The 20,183-nt window shown below is 43.8% G+C and overlaps 1 protein-coding gene across 1 annotated transcript in view; it reads left to right on the forward strand.

Moving 5' to 3' along the window:
- Positions 1-20,183, forward strand: part of LOC139161085 (cation channel sperm-associated auxiliary subunit beta-like) — a 203,989-nt gene that overhangs the window by 115,084 nt on the left and 68,722 nt on the right. Inside the window, exon 17 of the mRNA XM_070739810.1 lies at positions 17,972-18,162. Within this exon, the coding sequence (XP_070595911.1) occupies positions 17,972-18,162 (191 nt within the window). The remainder of the gene's footprint in view (positions 1-17,971; positions 18,163-20,183) is intronic.

Genomic DNA, 20,183 nt, shown 5'->3' on the forward strand with positions numbered 1-20,183 from the left:
GACAGTTGCTGCCGAAGGAAGAAGGTGAGGTGAGGTGAATTAAAAAAAATCCAAAACTTAAGTCCAATCTTCACTAACTTATCTATCAGCTCTTTATGTAGAACCGTATCAAAGGCTTTGCAGAAGTCCAGATAGGCAATATCCGCAGCACCATCTTCATCCAACACCTTTGTGGCATAGTCAAAGAAATCGATGAATTAGTCTGACAAGATTTGTAGCATTTGAGTGTGATGGATTTGTAGCATTTGAGTATGGTATGATTGTGTAGCATTGATAGTTTTTAGTAATAATGGGTTTTAACTTGTTCTTTTTAATATTAGATTTGTGCAGTATACAGGTCCACAATGGAAGGCAGGTTGGCAGCAATAGTTTTCTCTGCAGTTCTGATTATCTTCTGAAGTCTGTGTCAGTTTTTTTGGGCTGCAGAACCAAACCAGACAGTTATAGAGGTGCAGATGACAGATTCAATTATTCCTCTGTCGAACTTTACCAGCAGCTCCTTGGCCAGTTTGAGCTTTCTGAGTTGGTGCAGAAAGAACATCCTTTGTTGTGCTTTTTTGATGACATTTTTAATGTTAGGTGACCTTTTAGGTCTTAGGATATGCTAGAACCTAAAAATTTGGAGGTCTCTACTGTTGATACTGTGTTGTCTAGTATTGTGAGAGGTTGTTGTGAGAGGTTTCTTCTAAAGTCTATCACCATTTCTACGTTTTTGAGTGTGTTCAGTTCTAGATTGTTCCAGTCACACCACAAGGCTAGTTGTTCAACCTCCCATATGTATGCAGTTTCATTGTTGTCTCGAATGAGACCAATCACAGTTGTATCATCTGCAAAATTTGGTAGTTTAACAGAAGGATTATTTGATATGCAGTCATTGGTATAAAGAGAGAAGTGGTGAGAGTACACAGCCATGAGGGGGCAGACGTGTGCTAATTGTACAGGTATCTGATGTGATTTTGCGTAGCTTCACCTGTTGTTTCCTATCTGTTAGGAAGCTTATGATCAATTTACAAGTGTGTTTAGGTACTGCTACCTGATTTAGTTTAGTTAAAAGAATGTCTGGTATGATGGTTTTGAATGCTGAACTAAAGTCTACAACAGTGATGGCAAACCTTTTTTTCCTCGGATGCCGAAAGAGCATGGGTGTGCACTATCGTGTATGTGCGAGTGCCTACACCCATAATTCAATTCCTGGGGAGGGCAAAAACAGCTTACCCCACTCCCTAGAAGCCCTCTGGAGGCTGGAAATGGCCTGTTTCTCAACTTCTGGTGAGCCCAGTAGACTCATGTTTTGCCCTCCTCAGGCTCCAAACACTTCCCTGGAGATGGGGAAAGGTAAAAACGCCCTCCTTCATCCCCCTGGGGGCACTCTGGAAGCCAAAAATGCCCTCCCAGAGCCTCTGTGCAAGCCAAAAACCAGCTGGCCAGCACACACATGCACATTGGAGCTGAGCTAGGGCAATGGCTCGCGTGCCAGCAGATCTGGCTCTGCATGCCACCTGTGGCACCCATGCCATAGGTTCGCGATCACTGGTCTACAAAAAGGACCCTAGGATAGGTCTTTGGAGATTCAAGATTTTGTAGGATGTAGTGCAAAGCCGTTTTAACAGCATCATCTCTTGATCTATTGATGGTTTTCATGTGGGACATCACTGGCCTTTCAAAAGTTTTCATAACTACAGATGTTAGAGCAACTGGTCTGTAGTCACTCAATTCCTTGATGGAGGGCTTCTTTGGCACTGGGATGATAGTAGATAGTTTGAAGCAGGAAGGCACATAGTACATCTCTAGTGATTTGTTGAAGATTTGGGTGAAGATGGCTTCTGTTTGTGAAATAGAACTTGCACTTCCTTTTCTGTGATCAATGGGGGTGGGTTCAGTTGTAGAAGATTTGACTGTTGTTGGTGTGTCTGGGATGGAGGTTATGGAAATAGGTGGCTGTAGTTTCTTTTCAAACCTATAGTAGAACACATTCAGGTCATCTGCCAGTTGCTCATTTCCTTCAGCTTGGGAAGGTGGTTTGCTGTAACTGGTGATCTTTTTGAGAATTTTCCACACATTTGCAGGTTCATTTGTTGATAATTGATTCTTTAGCTTTTCAGAGTAGTTTCTTTTTGCTGCTCTGATCTCCCTTGTTAATACATTTCTGGCCTGATTGTACAGCATTCTATCACCTTTTCTGTAGGCTTCTTCTTTGGAATGACGTAACTGTTTAATGTTTAACTGTGAATTGTGAATACTTAAAATACTAAAAACAAATGAAATCTGAGACAATATAGATTCAAATGCCAAATTTATTTTTCTTATACCTGAACAGAATCAAAACAAACGTAGCTAATTAAAGGGAATGCATTAGGCCAATATACCAGTTATCAAATGAATAAAAAACCCTGAAGAAATAACTTATATATTACAATCAAATCAACATTTATTTTTTTTTTTATTTAATTTTGTCCAATACACAATAATGCACAATGAAGGTAGTAGAGGACACCTTCAAGGAAATAAAATTAGAGAAGGAATAGAAGAGAGAGTATGAAATAAAATAAATCAATAAGAGAATAGAAGAAAGATAAAGGGATAGAAGAGAAGATATATGGGATATAGGAGAGACAATAGGACAGGGGTTGGAAGGCACTTTAATGCACTTATGCATGCCCCTTACTGACCTCTTAGGAATCTGGAGAGGTCAACGGTGGACAGTCTAAGTGTAAAATGTTGGGGGTTAGGGGATGATACTATGGAGTCCAGTAATGTGTTCCACGCTTCAACAACTCTATTACTAAAGTCATATTTTTTACAGCCATGTTTGGAGCGGTTAATATTGAGCTTGACTCTGTTATGTGCTCTTGTGTTGTTGTGGTTGAAGCTGAAGTAGTCATTGACAGGCAGGACTTGCAGCATATGATCTTGTAGGCAATACTTAGATCATGTTTAAGGTGGCATAGCTCTGGACATTTTCCAGGGTGTTAATGTCTGAGATGCGGTATGGGTTCCAAACAGATGAGCTGTATTCTAGGATGGGTCTGGTGAAAGTTTGGTAAACTCTGGTAAGTAGTGTGAGATTGCCAGAACAGAAGCTTTGTAGGATTAGATTAACAACTCTTGAAGCTTTCTCGGCAATATTGTTGCAGTGGGCTTTGGCACTTAGATCTTTTGAAATTAGTACTTTGAGGCACTGTCCCTTGTAAACTGCACGTGTGCAAGCGTGCACCCCAAAATACCCCCCATGCACCTTTTTCCAAGGGCGCGCAAGGAGCCGGGTGTTGGAGTTGGGGGCGGGGACTGACAAAAGTGCAGAGGTGCCGCGCATGCTCCCCATCCCCCTGCCAGCCTGTGGGTGGAAGGAAAGGGAGCCGCGGCCGTCCCCGCCTCCCCACGTTGCCTCCAGCCCCCTCGCGTCCCTGGCCTCTCGCTGCTGCCCCCTGATCCACCCCCTCTCCGGCTTTCTCCACCTCCCACCTTGGGGCGTGACTTCTCCCGCAGTAGTGGCAGCGGCTGCTTCTCCTCCTCCTCATCCACGCTCCCAGCCAGGGGGCTGTGAGAGGGTTTTCTCCATGCGCTTCGGGAATGCCCGCCCCGCCCCTCTTGCAGCCCCTTCACTGGGAGTGCTTTCATCCCGAGCTTTCAGCAAGGGGGCTGCAGTAGAGGCTGGGCAGGCGTTCCCAAAGCGCTCGGAGAAAGCGCTCTTGCTACCCCCTCACTGAGAGAGAGAGAGAGCAACAGACAGAGCAAGATGGAAAGAGAGAGGGAGAGAGAAAGTGAGAAAGAGAGAGAGAGAGAAAGAGGGGGGAGAGAGAGAGAGATAGCAAGAGAGAGAACAAGAGAGAGAAAGAAAGCAAGAGAGATAGAAAGAGTGAGAGAGAAAGAAAGCAATAGAGATAGAGAGAAATAAAACAAGAGAGAAAGAGTGAGAGAGAGAGAGAGAGAGAGAGCAACAGACAGAGCAAGAGAGAAAGAAAGGGAGGGAGAGAGAAAGTGAGAAAAAGAGTGAGAGAGCAAGAGGGGGGGAGAGAAAGAGAGAAATGACTCTTGATTTAAAGCATATGGTAAAAATCACCCAAATAATAACAGAGAAAAAAAACCCCAACCAATAGCTCTCACCTGTTATTGGAAATGGTTCAAGAGTTCACATACACACACACACACACACACACAAGGGGGAGGAGACAGGGATGGAAAAAGAGGAGAAGATAGTAATAATAGTAATAGATTTTGGTTTTGTTTTATTATTAATTTCTTTTAATAAAAAAGAAGGGCATTTTTTTTTATTTATCTATCTATCTATCTATCTATCTATCTATCTATCTATCTATCTATCTATTTATTTATTTATACTTCTATGCCCCCCAATCCCAAAGGGACTGCTGCTCAGACACTATACTTTTCCACCCACACCAGGGAAAAAATAGAGGGAACATTGCTCTGAGATCCTTAACCGAGTGGAGGTTATCTTTGATAATTTGATTATTCAGTTTGTATTTAGAGTTCTGATTCTTTTTGCCGATGTGCAGGACAGAGCATTTGCTGGTTGAGATTTGGAGTTGCCATGTGTTAGACCAATCAGAAACAGTCTAGGTTTTTCTGGAGAGTAGTTGTGTTATCGGGGGTGTTGAAGAGTTTTACATCATCTGCGAAGAGAACACAGTTGCTTGTAATGATATCACAAAGGTCATTGATGAAGAGAATGAAGAGCGTAGGTCCCAGTGTGCTACCTTGGGGGACACAGCTTTTAACAGGGACAGGGGTAGATATGGTGCTTCCTATTTTAACCGCTTGTCTGTTTGACAGGAATGGTGTAATCCAGGAGGGAGTTGAGGAGCCATTGCAGGATAGTCGAGGAACCCTTGCAGGGTAGTGCTGAGGCATTTAACCAGTTTTTTACAGATAAAATTGAATTTGACTCCAATTTGAATGCAGAGTCGGCTGACAATGAGTCAGTCGAGGTGACAGGGGCCCATCTTAGTCCACCTGTTTGGAGCAAGTTTGACCTGGTGACACCTGATGAAGTGGACAAGGCCATTGGAGCTGTGAGTTCCACCACCTGTTTATTGGACCCGTGTCCCTCCTGGCTGGTTTCGGCCAGCAAGGAGGTGACACGAAGCTGGGTCCAGGAGATTACGAATGCTTCTCTGAGGGAGGGGTTCTTCCCAGCTCCCTACAAGGAGGCACTTGTGTGCCCCTTCCTCAAGAAGCCTTCCCTGGACCCAGCTGTATTTAATAATTATCATCCGGTCTCCAACCTTCCCTTTATGGGGAAGGTTGTTGAGAAGGTGGTGGCACTCCAGCTCCAGTGATCCTTGGAAGAAGCCAATTATCTAAGCCCTCAACAGTCAGGATTCAGACCCGGCTACAGCCCAGAAACTGCTTTGGCTGCGCTGATGGATGATCTCTGGTGGGCCCGGGTTTATCCTCTGTCCTGGTGCTTCTTGACCTCTCAGCAGCTTTTGATACCATCAATCATGGTACACTTCTATGCCAACTGGAGGGTTTGAGAGTGGGAGGCAGTGTTCTACGGTGGTTCTCCTCCTACCTCTCTGGTCGGTCGCAGTCAGTGTTAGCAGGGGTCAGAGGTTGATTCCTATGTCCCTACCTTGTGGGGTTGTTGGTGCACCAGTTGCAGCCCTATTTGGACAGGGAGTCTTTGCTCATGGTCACTCATGCCCTTATCATCTCTAGGTTCAACTACTACAATGCTCTCTACATGGGGCTACCTTTGAAGAGTGTTCGGAAACTTCAAATCGTCCAAAATGCAACCACACGAGAGTTTTGGGCCTTCCAAAATATGCCCACATCTCTCCATCGCAGACTGCATTGGCTGCCGATTGGTTTCCGGACCCAATTCAAAGTGTTGGTTATGACCTATAAAGCCCTACATGGCATAGGACCAGATTATCTCCGAGACCACCTTCTGCTGTACGAATCTTAGTGTCCGGTTAGGTCCCACAGAGTTGGTCTGCTCAGGGTCCCGTCAACTGGACAATGCTGGCTGGTGGGGCGTAGGGGAACAGCTTTCTCTGTGGGGGCCCTAGCCCTCTGGAATGAACTCCCCCCAGAGATTCGCACTGCCCCCACCCTCCTTGCCTTCTGTAAGAATTTGAAAACACATTTATGTCACCAGGCTTGGAGTCATTAGACCCCAGCCTCTGCCCAATGAATGTATCTGGTGTGAGAGTAGGTGTGTGACTTTTTGGTTTTAAATGTTTAGTTTTAAGAAATTTTTAAAAGTTATTATCCTATTTGTTGGCCTAGAATGTTTTATCTATTGTATTTTTTATTAAAATAAGTAAGCTGCCCTGAGTCCAGGGAGAGGTGCGGCATGTAAGTACAATTAATAAATATTAATAAATAAATATATTGCACTTTTGCTGTTGCAGAGGATGCGATCCAGATAATTATCTAGTCTAGTATTACTAGTTACCACTTGGTCAAGTCCCAGGCTGGTGACGGTGTTATGTATAGTAGAATGGGTAGGTTCCATGCTACATTCACACAAAAGGACGCTCCAAATCTGGGTGTTTAAGGATAGGCTCACCCACAAAGTCTCTTTAATTTTTCAAAAGCTGCTTGACATTCAATGGTCCACTGTAGTGGGCCGTTCGTTTTTGGCTTGCCTTCTCCTTTCGTTTTCAATGGATTCATGATAGTCAAGGCTATTTTGGAGAACGCTGGAATAAACTGTCGGTAAAAGTTGGCAAACCCCCAAAAACTCGGCAATTGCTTTCTGGTACATGGGGCCTCCCATTCCAGGACTGCCCTCACTTTCTCAGGATCCATCTCTACCCCTTGGTGTAAGATGCGATAGCCCAAATAGACAATTTTGCTCTGGTGAAATGTACACTTAGACAGCTTTGCGTATAATTCCTGTGGCTTTACGTTTCTTTAGAATCTCCCTTAAAAGGGCCAGATGTTGCAAATGTCTCTGAGAATATGAATATATCATCAAGGTAGATCAAGACCCCCTTATATAAATGTTCATGCAGTACCTCATTGAATAATTGCATGAAAACTCCTGGTGCCCCCTGTAGGCCAAATGGGAGCACTCGGAACTCGAAACACCCTAGGGGAGTATTGAAAGCTATCTTCCATTCATACCCTTCCTTGATGTAAACTCTATAGTAAACCTCATGCAAATCCAGCTTTGTAAAACTTTTCCCCTTTGCCAAGTAACCCAACATGTCCTTCATAAGTGGTAGGGGGTACACATTATGCAAGCAAATCGTATTTAAATTGCGGTAATTGACCACTATCCTCAGGGACCCATCTTTCTTTTCCGAGAACAGGATGGGGGCCGCCATCTCATGGATAGCCTAGAGCAGCGATCCCCAAACTACGGCCCACGGGCCGGATGCGGCCCGCTGAGGCTATTTACCCGGCCCGCAGCAGCGTGCAAGATTTTACCATATAATATACTAAGTTCCTGAATCTCCCCTCCACTCTGCTGCTGAGCGTCTGGCGGCGGCAAGGAAGAGGAAAGCCAGGGGGCGGGGAGGAAAGCACCCTATGGCAGAGCAGCAACAGTTCCTCTCCCTAAAGGCGAGAAAGAAATTGGCCAATTGCTTTCCTCCCCGCCCCCTGGCTTTCCGCCTCCTCTCCAGACACTCAGCTGCAGACGGTCTTGGTCCCTCCTGCTTTTTTTTTTTTTTTTGCATCGGTGAAGTTTGCGCGCGTTTGGGCACTTTTGGTGTTGGGGGCGTCTGCTGCGGAGAGGGAGAGAGAGAGGGGGAGACATAGAAAGGGAGTGAGAGAGAAAAATAAAGCAAGAAAGAGAGGGAGAGAGAGAGCGGGAGAGTGCTGCTTTTTTGCTTCTTCGCTGCCCCGCAGGGAGCCTGGAAGCCCTGCAAGAGCGTCTGGAGGGGGCAGTAAACAATTTATCAGGACCCCCGCGCACTAACTTGTTAACGGCCACACCGTCCCGGCCAGGCGACGGGGAGGCCCTCCCGATGCTTGCCTGCCGCCCAGGCCCCGTGCTTGAAGCCGGGGGCGACGGGCCTAGCCTCGGCTTACTTGGCCCCGGCGTGGCCGAAGCGCGGGGCGGAGTAGGCGGCGGCGGCTGCTTCAGGCCCGCCCCCGAGCTGAGCTTCCTTTGGCTTCCTTCGAGGCAAAGCTGCAAAGCTCACCTGCCGCCTCGAAGGAAGCCAAAGGAAGCTCAGCTCAACGAGGACCGGCTGTTGGTCCCTTGAAGCTGCCGCTGCCCACTGCAGAGATCCCTTCGCCCGAACGGAGGCGGCGACGGCGGGCTCAAGGGACCAAGAGCCGGTCTTTCTCGGCGCTGAATTGTTGCAGCCTCTGAGTCCGCCTCCGGGTGAAGGAATCTCCTCGGGGAGAAAGGAAGGAAGCCAAAGGAAGCTCAGCTGAGGGAGGGCCGGCTGTTGGTCCCTTGAACCCGCCGCCGCCTACGTTCGGGCGAAGGGATCTCCGCAGTGGGCGTTGGTGGCGGTGGCAGCTTCAAGGGACCAACAGCCGGCCCTCCCTCAGCTGAGCTTCCTTTGGCTTCCTTCCTTTCTCCCCGAGGAGATCCCTTCACCCGGAGGCGGACTCAGAGGCTGTAACAATTCAGCGCCGAGAAAGACCGGCTCTTGGTCCCTTGAGCCCGCTGCCTCCGTTCAGGCGAAGGGATCTCTGCAGTGGGCAGTGGCAGCTTCAAGGGACCAACAGCCGGTCCTCGTTGAGTTGAGCTTCCTTCGGCTTCCTTCGAGGCGGCAGGTGAGCTTTGCAGTTTTGCCTCGAAGGAAGCTCAGCTCAGGGGCGGGCCTGAAGCAGCAGCCGCCGCCGCCTACTCCGCCCCGCGCTTCGGCTGCACCAGGAGCTCTGGTGGGCGCGGGGCAGCAGGGCAAGCCACGAAGGTGGCGCAGCGTGGGTCAAGCGGGAGGGCACAGCAGTAGTCGTAAGGTGGCGGTGGGGCGGTTGGCTGCAAGGCACCGGCGGCGGCGGCTTGATGTGTTGCAGGACGCCGTATATTGCTGGCGCTGCGCTGGGCATGGGGCTGGCACCTCCGTCCTGGGCCGGCCAGCGGGCCAGCGCCAGCAATGTACTGCGACCCGACGTCGGTGCCACCATCTTGGGAGCTTCTGCTTGCAGCCGACTGCCCCGCGGCGTGTTGCAGGGCAGAAAAAGAAAGAAGAGAGGAAGGAAGAGAGAAGAAAAGGAGAGAGAGAAAGAAAGCAAGAGAGAGAAGGAGAGAAAACAAGTGAGGGGGGAGGGAATGTGAGAGAGAAAAATTAGAAAATGATGGAGGGAAAGAACGAGGGAGAGGGGAAAAAACAAATGAGAAAGAAGGGAAAAAAGGGAGAGGGAAGAGAGAAGTGGGAAGGAGGGAGGGAGGGAAAGAAGGAGAAATGGCAGGAAAAGGAAGGAAGGAAAGGAGGAAGGAAGGAAGAAGAAATGGAGGGAACAAAGAAGGAAGGAAGAATGAAATGAATGGAGGGGGCGGAGGAAGGAAGGACTTTTTTGGGGGGAGTGTAAATTTTTTTTAATTTTTCTCAACATACATTCAACCAATACAATGTATCATCTAATTTTCCCTCAATAAAATGCGGTATTTTGTCAGTAACTAATATCAATCAAAAAAGTTGCAAGTTTTTTTTCTAATGTTGTCATCCAGGTACATACTTTTCTTTTAATTAAATTCCCTCCTTAATGTTCCTTCAAGAAGTACAACACCAATTATATTTCCAACTTATTAATCATTATGCCAAAGTGCTTCCTTCTTTATATATTTTTCTATAAATATTTTATACATTTTTCTATAAACCAAGAAAACCTTGTTTAGCCAATCAGATGTTAACAAAAGAAAATTAAAAACAAAACATAAACATGTATGAATTTCAGACTTCTTCCCCCCCTCTAAATAGTACATTCCCATTTTGTTTTTTAATGTTAAAATAAAGTATGTGCAGTGTGCATAGGGATTTGTTCATAGTTTTTTTTATAGTCCGGCCCTCCAACAGTCTGAGGGACAGTGAACTGGCCCCCTGTGTAAAAAGTTTGGGGACCCCTGGCCTAGAGAAAAGGAGGGCCAGAGCGGACATGATAGCAGTCTACAAGTATATGAGGGGATGTCACAGAGAGGAGGGGATCACTTTATTCTTCAGGGCACCAGAGGGCCGGATGAGGAACAACAGCTGGAAGTTGACCAAGGAGAAATTCAACATGGAGATAAGGAGGAATTTCCTGATGGTCAGAGCGATCAACCAATGGAACAACCTACCAGCGGACCTTGTGAACTCCAACACTCTGGACATTTTAAAGAGAAGATTGAGCTGCCATTTGACTGGTGTACTATAGGGTTCCTGCTTGGGCAGGTGGTTGAACTCGATGGCCTTTATGGTCCCTTTCAACTCTAACAATAAATAAATAAATTAAATAAATAAATAAATCTGTGGCCAGAACCAAGCTGAAAAACCTAAAGCAGGGTGGGAGGTCCGTGGCTTTGCTTAATGTCAGCTGCTTCAGTCAAAATTTAAGAGAAATAAAACTCAGAGTCCATTTTAGCTTCAAAAGTGAATTTATCAAAATTCAGAACTGAAAGCAATCTAAGTAAAACAAAGACTGAAGAAAAAGGTGCGATACATGCATATATCAAAACCCCACTTGACGCCCCTCTTGGAGATTGGCCAATCCCTAGTGTCCATAACCATCAGGTGGATGCATCTTCAAACCCATATCACACTTATGGAATGCAGCTACTAATGGTCTCCTCCTGGTCACCTGGTTTTTAAGAAAACGAAACTTATCCCACTCCGCAGTAGGAAACAAAATTTCACAGGGCCTCCTGCACTCTCCCTCCCCCATGACCAAAACCCTCCCCATTTCTCATGGCAACCAAAGCATAGTAGAAATGTAGAATCATAGCGAAGGTTGACAGTGGCAGGTTGAAGTCTCTGAGGAAGATGATGGGGTGTGGGCAGTGGGTAGCCCATATTAGTAGTGCAAATAATTTGTTTGCATGTGCGATGTCATAGTCTGGAGCTCTGGAGCAGAGTAAGAAGCGAATTGTGGTATTTAGGGATAGATGACAGACAATCGTTTCAGGGAGCGATAGGTCTTGTGCAACTTTGATGTTTTTTAGGTTTAGAGATTTTTTGTAGAATGTAGCTCTCCTACCTCCTCTGCAGGATTTCCAGTCAGATCGAGAGACAAGATAGTTCCTTCTTGTAATAATTGAGTCTGGTAGGATACATTGAGCCATGTATCACAGATAAAGATAATATCAAAGACTGAGGAGTCTAGAAGAAGGAGGAATTCAGACATCTTGTTGACTATACTTCTGGCATTTAATAATTTGCATTTGTGATTATTTTTATGTTGGGAGTAGGTTTTGGGTTGGTAAGAGGTAGTAAGGGGTGTGCTTTCCTAGTCTTTGTTTATGGTGTTTGGGATGCCATTTTGTTGTTGTTGTATTGTGGTTAGTTGGTAGGTATCAGTTTGTTGTTGTGGGATGGTCAGTTGGGAGATGTAAGCTGGTTGATGAGAAGAGTTTGACTGGAAGAAGTAGCGAAGGTTGTGGGTCCTGGATTTGATGCATTTGTTGTATAAATTGGTTTCACCCAAGTCACAGCGTCTCTTTAGTTCTGCCCTTAGTTCATGGGAGCGGATGCGTTGAAGGAGCGAAAGGTATGGCCTGGGTCTGAGTTTGTTCTATGTGATGTTGTTTCTGACTATGAAATTAATGGTCTTGATGAAAAGCTGTTTTGTAGGTTCATTTTTGCAGACCACTCTGCAGAAACGTGGTGCCACCGAGCCATCACTGAGCTTATGCTCTGGTCTGTTTCTGTAGACTTCTAAAGTATCATCTGGGGAGATTGATTGAGAGTGTTGTTGGCAGATAATGTTCCTTATTTTTTTTAAAAAAAAACTATGTTTATTAGATATATACATTAAAAACAGGGTACAGAAAAGTAAAGGAAATATATATAATATACATTCTAGCAATTATAGTTTATTTATATAACATGCGTGAGAGGGGAAGGAGGGAGCAGGAGAGGGAAAGGGATTTAGACAGAAGGGAAAGAAATACAAGAGGAGGAAGGATAGAAAAATAGAGCAAGAAAAGAGTAGCAAGAAGGGTGTGGAGGGCCAGCGTTAGAGCTGGGGCTTCCATGTTTTGCGGCCTGTGGTTTAAGCATATAGGTGGTGTAGATTTTCCTGAAGTTTTATCCATATGTATATGACGTAGCTGCTAGTGCCAACATTCATCAGTGGTTTAAGGGTTTATTCATTCAGTTTCTTTGTAGTTCAAAATTTGTGTCGATCGATGTTTACAGTTTATGGTTTCAATTGGATATTATGATTCATGTCGTAGTTTACTGGTTTTACACGTTTTAGTTGGACATTTTTCTTGATGTATAATTTTTAAGTAGTTTCTTTTTTTTAACCAATGGTACCATTTGTCCCATGCTTTGTAGAAATCTATCTCATCCTTATTTTGCAGTTCCATTGTTAGCTTGGACATTTCTGCACATTCCATTATTTTAATCAAAAGAGATAAAATGGTTGGGGTTTTTTCCTGTTTCCAGTACAGTGGAACCTCGACATACGAGCAGCTCTACTTACGAGCTACTCGAGATAAGAGCTGGGAGGGGAGCGACATTTTTGTTCGCCTCCCGAGCTCACATTCGGGATACGAGCGCCAAGGAGCTGTCTCGGCTTCAGGAGACAGCTCCTTGGCGCTCGTGTCCCGCGTGTTTTAAAAGGTTGCAGCCGGCCTGGGGGGCTGGGGGGGGTGCTGGCAAGCCCCCCAGGCCGGCTGCAACCTTTTAAAATATGCGCGCCGCTTCGCAGCTGTCTTCTGAAGCCGGAACGCTAACTTCCGCGTTCGGTTTCAGAAGACAGCTGCAAAGCGGCACGCGTGTTTTAAAACGTGGCAGCCGGCCTGGGGGGCTCGGGGGGAAGCCCCCGAGCCCCCCAGGCCGGCTCTGACGTTTTAAAACACGCGCACCGCTTTGCAGCTGTCTTCTGAAACCGAACGTGGAAGTTAGCGTTCCGGCTTCAGAAGACAGCTGCAAAGCGGCGCGCGTGTTTTAAAATGTGGCAGCCAGCCTGGGGGGCTCGGGGGCTTCCCCCCGAGCCCCCCAGGCTGGCTCTGACGTTTTAAAACACACGCACCGCTTTGCAGCTGTCTTCTGAAACCGAACGCGGAAGTTAGCGTTCCGGCTTCAGAAGACAGCTGCAAAGCGGCGCACGTGTTTTAAAATGTCAGAGCCGGCCTGGGGGGCTCGGGGGGAAGCCCCCGAGCCCCCCAGGCCGGCTCTGATGTTTTAAAACACGCACGCCGCTTCGCAGCTGTCTCTGAACGCTAACTTCCGCGTTCGGCGGCAGCGGGTTTTTTTGTTGTTGCATGGATTAATTGACTTTACATTGTTTCCTATGGGAAACAATGTTTCGTCATACGAGCGTTCTGACTTACGAGCCTCCTTCCGGAACCAATTAGTCTCGTAAGTCGGGGTTCTACTGTATTGTGCGTATAAAATCCTTGCAGCCGTAATAATGTGAATTATAATATATCTGTTTTCTTTATTAAAATTTTGTCTTATGATTCCTAATAAAAATAGTTCGGCTTTTGCATGGATGGTCTGGGAGGTGATTTGTTTTAGTATAGTTTTGATTTTATACCAATATTTTTGGGTGGTTTCACATGTCCACCAGATGTGGTAACATATGCCTGGTTTTTCCCTGCACTTCCCTGCACCACCAATAGTGGTGATAAATTTGGATACATTTTTGTAAGTCTAGCCGGTGGCAGGTGCCATCTGTAGAACATTTTGTAATGATTTTCCTTATATGAATTTGCCATCCTTAGTTTGTAGTTGGCAGTCCAAATTTTTTCCCATTCATTTAAATTAATTGTATATCCAAAATTTTGTGACCACGCTATCATAGTTCCTTTAACTATTTCTTCTACTGTATCGTGTTGAAGGAGGAGATTGTATATGTTTGATATTTGTTTTTTTTTTGTGGGCCGAAAATAATCTTATCAAGGAGATTGTTTTTTTGAAAGCCTAATTTGTTCTTATCTTCATAATATTTTGATTTAATTTGTAGGTAATGTAGCCAATCCACTTTAATACCTTTTTCCACGAGTTTTTGTTTAGGGATTACATCATTATTTTCATTTAACAGTTGGTCGTATGTTATAATTTTGTCAGGGGTTAATGCATTTGGGTATATAATTGCTTCTGTTGGGGATATCCATTTCGGGATACAGAAATAATGCGTTTTTTTAATGAAGTGCCAGGTGTTAATTAAGGTTTTTCGTATGTAGTGTGACCTAAAGTATGTTGATATTTTACCTATGTCTGCCATCAGAAATGTGTGCCACCGGATTGAAGATCATAGCCTTTAAGTGTTAATATTCTAGAGTTTTTTTATTGTTATCCATTCTTTTAGTAGGTTTGCAATTGAGGCATGGTAATATAGTTCCATGTTTGGTAACCCGAATCCACCTCTTGATCTATGGTCTTGTAGGTTTTTGAGTTTTATTCTGGCCTTTTTTTTTGTCCATATAAATTTGTGAATTTTTTTGTGTAGGTTATTGAAAAAGGTCCTGTTTAATTTAATGGGTGCAGTTTGAAAAAGGTATAAAAATCTAGGAAGTATATTACTTTTAATTATGGCAATTTTCCCCATTATAGAAAGTGGGAGCTTTGACCATCTGGAAAAATCTTTGTCCATTTCATTGATTAGTTTATCATAGTTGTCTTTCTTAATAGTGCTACAGTTAGTGGTAATCCATAGTCCTAGGTATTTAACTTTTTTGCGGTTTTGATTTTAGTAGATTCCTCTAGTTTCAATATCTGCTGTTTTGTCATATTTTTTGTTATCATTTTAGTTTTTTCCCTGTTGATTTTTAGTCTGGCAATCTCTCCAAATTTATTTATTTCATTAATCAGAATAGTGCAGATTCTAAGGGGTCTTGTACAATGAACACCATGTCATCAGCAAATGTTTGAAGTTTATAGTGTTCGCTTTTAATTTTTAGTCCTTGGATTTCCTTGTTGTGTCTTATTTTATTTAGTAGAACTTCTAGTGCGAAAATAAAAATCAGGGGGGCTAAGGGGCATCCCTGCCTCACTCCTTTTTTGATGTTTATTGTTTCTGTCATATCATTGTTTATCAGTATCTTGGCTGTTTGCATTGAATAAATAGTTTTAATGAGTTCTGTAAATTTAATACCAAGTTGTTGGCAGCTAATGTTCCTTATTTTTGTTATATCAGATTCATCATTTTCTTCAAGGCAGGATAGGATGGCGTTCCAGCATTCCAGCATTTATGTTCACGTTCCATTGCATCTTTGACAAGAGTGGGGATTTCTGGGGAAGGGTTGGACTGTCTTTGAGTTATTGGTGGTGGTTGAGGTGGGTTTGTTGGGGTGTAGTCAGGTGGAGGTGGAGTGGTAGAGGTAGAGGAGATAAGGTTTGGAAGTTTTGCGTTTAACAGCACTTGGGTGTTTTTTTCCATGGATAGCAAGCGTGGTTCTATGCTTTCCATGAGTGTTTGGTGTGTTTTGGAATTTGTTTTCAATGTATTGATATCTTCAGACAGGTTGTTGAGGATCTATAATTTTGGGGTACATTTAACACAGAGGGAAAAATGAAGAGTTCCCATGGAGAAAGGTGGCTATCTGGTTATTTATGTTTAGGCAAGAGTGCTGAACAGAATTATTGCAGGTTTGACATTTGATGTGTTTGTCAAAATTGTTTATAATGTCTTTTGCATATAAAGCATGAGTTGTTGCTTGAATCTTTTGAATGAAGATTTTGTGTCCTTTTTACTTGGCATAACTGGTCTGTAGCTCAGGGACAGTGATTTGTAGCTTTATTGTTTTATGGTATTGTGAGTGGTGGGGAAGGCAATGGAATGAGGCAGTGGAATTTTTAGTGCAGAGGAGCAGGAAATGGAATTTTACTGGGTGTTGCTTTGAGAGTCTGGATACCCCTTTGAGATGTTAATAGATCTTTGGGTGAGATGTTGGGAGGAATTTGTCTTTCTCTATAATGGTGACAGTTAAAAAATATATGTGAGGGGGGAAATCTTTGAAAGAGTAGAGCTTGAGATTCAAGAGTCCTTGGCTTTTTGCTTTTAGCTGGTTCCAAAAGCTGATGTAGAGACCAAATGATTGCAGGACTTACACTTCTCCTATCACCGTTTCTGATGATACTGACTCTGGTGATTAGGATGTTTGCGGAGAAGGTGATTGCAGCCTTTTTTAAGTTAAATCTCTGTTTAGAAGATTTTTTGGGGCCTCCTGGGATTCGGTCTTTATTTTCACCCCTCTATTTTTACTTTCTACTTTGTTTACTTTCCCTTTTGAATGAAGCGCTTACAGGTCCTTTTCTTGTTAACAGGACTCCTGGCGCTGTTCAAAAGATTTTGGCTTGGTCTGTTTTTCAAAAGATAGAAGCTTGGAGGGCTGTTTAGAGCAGGGAAGTGGCGGTGCTGTTTGGGTTGCCTCGCTCTCACTTTCACTCTTCAGAAATTTAAACTCAGCTGGGGATCGGCAGGGACAGCTGGTAGCTCTCACACACACTCTCTGATAACATTTTAAGGGTTATTCATCTTGCTCCCTGGTCTCTCTCTTTCATCCACTCTTCTGTTGTGGCTACAAACCTTGGGAGATGGGCAGGCAGAGAACTTCGGTATAGCTCCGCTGTGGCTTACAAGCTTCGGATGGTTCCAAGCCTTGGTTGATAGCTGAGCTGGTGGCAGGGTAAGCTGGGTTCTGCAGGGGGGATTGGGTTAATGGCAAGAGGTTTGATGGTGCTAAAGTGCACAGGGGTTGATTTGCTGGGGCTGGAGGTCCTGGGGTACACTGGGGCAGATTGAGGCTTCCTGAGGTTCAATGGGCAGCAAGGATCAATCACTTACGGTTTGATGTCTTGCCTTTGTTCAGTATGTTTTGGATTCCTTGTGGCTGGAGGTTTTCTGCTTGTTTTGATGGTTCCAGTTATTATTAGGTTGGATTCTAGTCTTGCCAATTACTTGTTAACACCGGGATAACAACTCTCACACTGGGATTTTAAAAGTTTTTCTACAACTTGGGTTCACGCTAACTGACTAGGCAGCTGTCCTCGTCACCATCTTGCATTTAAATGTCCATTTAAATATACATAACCACTTAGAATAAATTTAGAAATATGAAAAAGATATATTTGATACATTGATACCTCGTCTTAAGAATTTAATTCGTTCCGTGACCAGGTTCATAAGATGAAAAGTTCATAAGACGAAGCAATTTTCCCCATAGGAATCAATGTAAAAGCAAATAATGCACGCAACCCCATCCCAAAGGTCACCCCTTTTGCCTTGCGCCGCTGGGAATCCCCACCTCCGGACTTCTGTTGCCAGCCAAAGTGCTGGGATTCCCCTGAGGCTCCTGTTGCTCTGAAACCCCACCTCCGGACTTCCGTTGCCAGCTGAAGCACTGGGATTCCCCTGAGGTTCCCCTCACTGGAAAACCGCACCTCCAGACTTCCATTGCCAGCCAAAGCACTGGGATTCCCCTGAGGCTCCCCTCACTGGGATTCAAAGCACACTGGCAAAAATGAAGGGATTCCCTTCAGGGGAATCCCAGCGCTTTGGCTGGCAACGGAGGTCCAGAGGTGGAAGTCTGGAGGCAGGGCATCCTAGCAGCAGCGGCTCGGGTTTGTAAGGTGAAAATAGTTCGGAAGAAGAGACAAAAAAATCTTAAGCACCAGGTTCGTATCACGAAAACTTCATATGAAGAGGGGTTCGTAAGACGAGGTATCACTGTATAGATATTTTACTATTAAGTTGTATAAGAGTCAACAAGATGGTTGACAATTATGTTGAATTGTCTTCTACAGAAATATATAATGGTATTTACATGTTTATTTGTTTATATGTTAGCTAGTCTTTTTTTCCCTTTTATGTATATATTTAATAATGATTATTTTTTTAAAAAAAAATGCAACTGGACAAAACTATCAATTATATTTCCACTTTTTTTAAGGCCAGGAGGATCAGCTGTAGTTAACACAATCTTCACACGTTTGAATCCTCATGGAACTGTGTCATCTGTTTTGGTGGATGTTCTGGAACCTTTTCCTATTGAATCTTTAACTGACAGCCCTTGTGCAGGAAACACTTTAAAAATTCAATTTTTTAATGCTACTGCATCTAAACTTACACTTACTAAAAAAGGTATGTCAATCATTCAATAATGAAGAACTTTTGGTTCTGAATTTACTTGTGTGAGTCATGCTTCTGTACCTTTCAGTATTTCTCTTAAATATCAGCATTTTCTAAATTCTGAATAACTATACTCAGGGGTGGTTCTGGTTTTCTTCACTGCCGGTTCATTCAGTGACATGCCGCACACACCCTTTACGCATGTGCAAAGCTAAAACAAAAACCAAGATGGTGGCAAATATGTCACACCAAGAGAACCAGTTTGGGGGCATGGCAGGCCTTGGTTGCTGCCAGTTCCAGTGACCGAGGTTACCAAGTTACTACCTGTTCTATGGAACTGGTCTGAAACAGGAGGAACGCACCTCTGGCTATATCTTTTAATGTATTAAGTGTACTACTGTAATATCTGAAATCCTTTGAAAATCCTATAATAATTTTTTTAATGTTATGCTTATAACGTTAAAAGCCATATTTTTGTTATACAAAATGATTGGTATTCCATTTCAGCTGAATACCATTGGTCAAGTTCCAACTTAACAAATCTCTTGAAAGCATTGTAAAATTCCAAATTACAATTTCTCAAACAGACATTTCCTCAACCTGATCAGGGAGCCAAATCCTACAAATTCTCTCAGGTGTTTGTTATGCTGAGACCTTTGAACTATTAAGACTGAAATTTCCCAGGACTCGGGAAAAAATGGCAAGCAGTAAATGGCATGTCTTTCTGATCAATTCCCTATTCTTCATAAAGCCCTGCTTTGGGGTAGGCACTGACTCTTGATTTGTTCTTTTTCAGGTGACTCCATTGTCTGCAGCCTAGTTGGTTTTCTCAGAAAACCTTTGAGTCTTCCCCACTCAATTCCCCATGGTTGTACATTTTTATTTATTTATTTTTATTTATTTATTTTGTCCAATACACAATGAGGGTTTTAGTGGGTATATATCTATATACACATAGTAAAATACATGATGAAGGTTATAGAGGAGATACTCATAATAAAATATATCTAAGAAATAATAGAAAAGAAGATAAAGTAATAAAACATATCAATGAAAGAATAGAAGAGATATAGGAATAGAAGAAAGGTATAGGAGATATAGGAAAGCAATAGGACAGGGGACGGAAGGCACTCTAGTGCACTTGTACTCGCCTCTTACTGACCTCTTAGGATTCTGGATAGGTCAACCGCAGATAATCTAAGGGTAAAGTGTTGGGGGTTTGGGGATGACACTATGGAGTCCGGTAATGAGTTCCATGCTTCGACAAATCGATTACTGAAGTCATATTTTTTACAGTCAAGTTTGGAGCGGTTAATATTAAGTTTAAATCTGTTGTGTGCTCTTGTGTTGTTGTGGTTGAAGCTGAAGTAGTCGCCGACAGGCAAGACGTTGCAGCATATGATCTTGTGGGCAATACTTAGATCTTGTTTAAGGCGTCTTAGTTCTAAACTTTCTAGGCCCAGGATTGAAAGTCTAGTCTCATAGGGTATTCTATTTCGAGTGGAGGAGTGAAGGGCTCTTCTGGTGAAGTATCTTTGGACATTTTCAAGGGTGTTAATGTCTGAGATGTGATATGGGTTCCAAACAGATGAGCTGTATTTGAGGATGGGTCTGGCAAAAGTTTTGTAAGCTCTGGTAAGTAGTGTGAGATTGCCAGAGCAGAAGCTACGTAGGATTAGGTTTACAACTCTTGAAGCCTTCTTGGCTATATTGTTGCAGTGGGCTTTGGCACTCAAATCTTTTGTTATTAGTATACCAAGGTCTTTAACCGAGTGGGGATTATCTGTGATAATTTGATTATTCAGTTCATATTTGGAGTTCACATTCTTCTTCCCAATGTGTAGGACAGAGCATTTGCTAGTTGAGATTTGGAGTTGCCATGTGTTAGACCACTCAGGAACAGCGTCAAGGTGTTTTGGAGAGTAGTTGTGTTATCGGTGGTGTTGAAGAGTTTTACATCATCGACGAAGAGGACACAGTTGCTTGTGATGTAATCGCAAAGGTCATTGATGTACAGAATGAAGAGCGTTGGT

This window comes from Erythrolamprus reginae, chromosome 1 (genome assembly GCF_031021105.1).
Source record: "Erythrolamprus reginae isolate rEryReg1 chromosome 1, rEryReg1.hap1, whole genome shotgun sequence".
Taxonomy (NCBI): domain Eukaryota; kingdom Metazoa; phylum Chordata; class Lepidosauria; order Squamata; family Dipsadidae; genus Erythrolamprus; species Erythrolamprus reginae.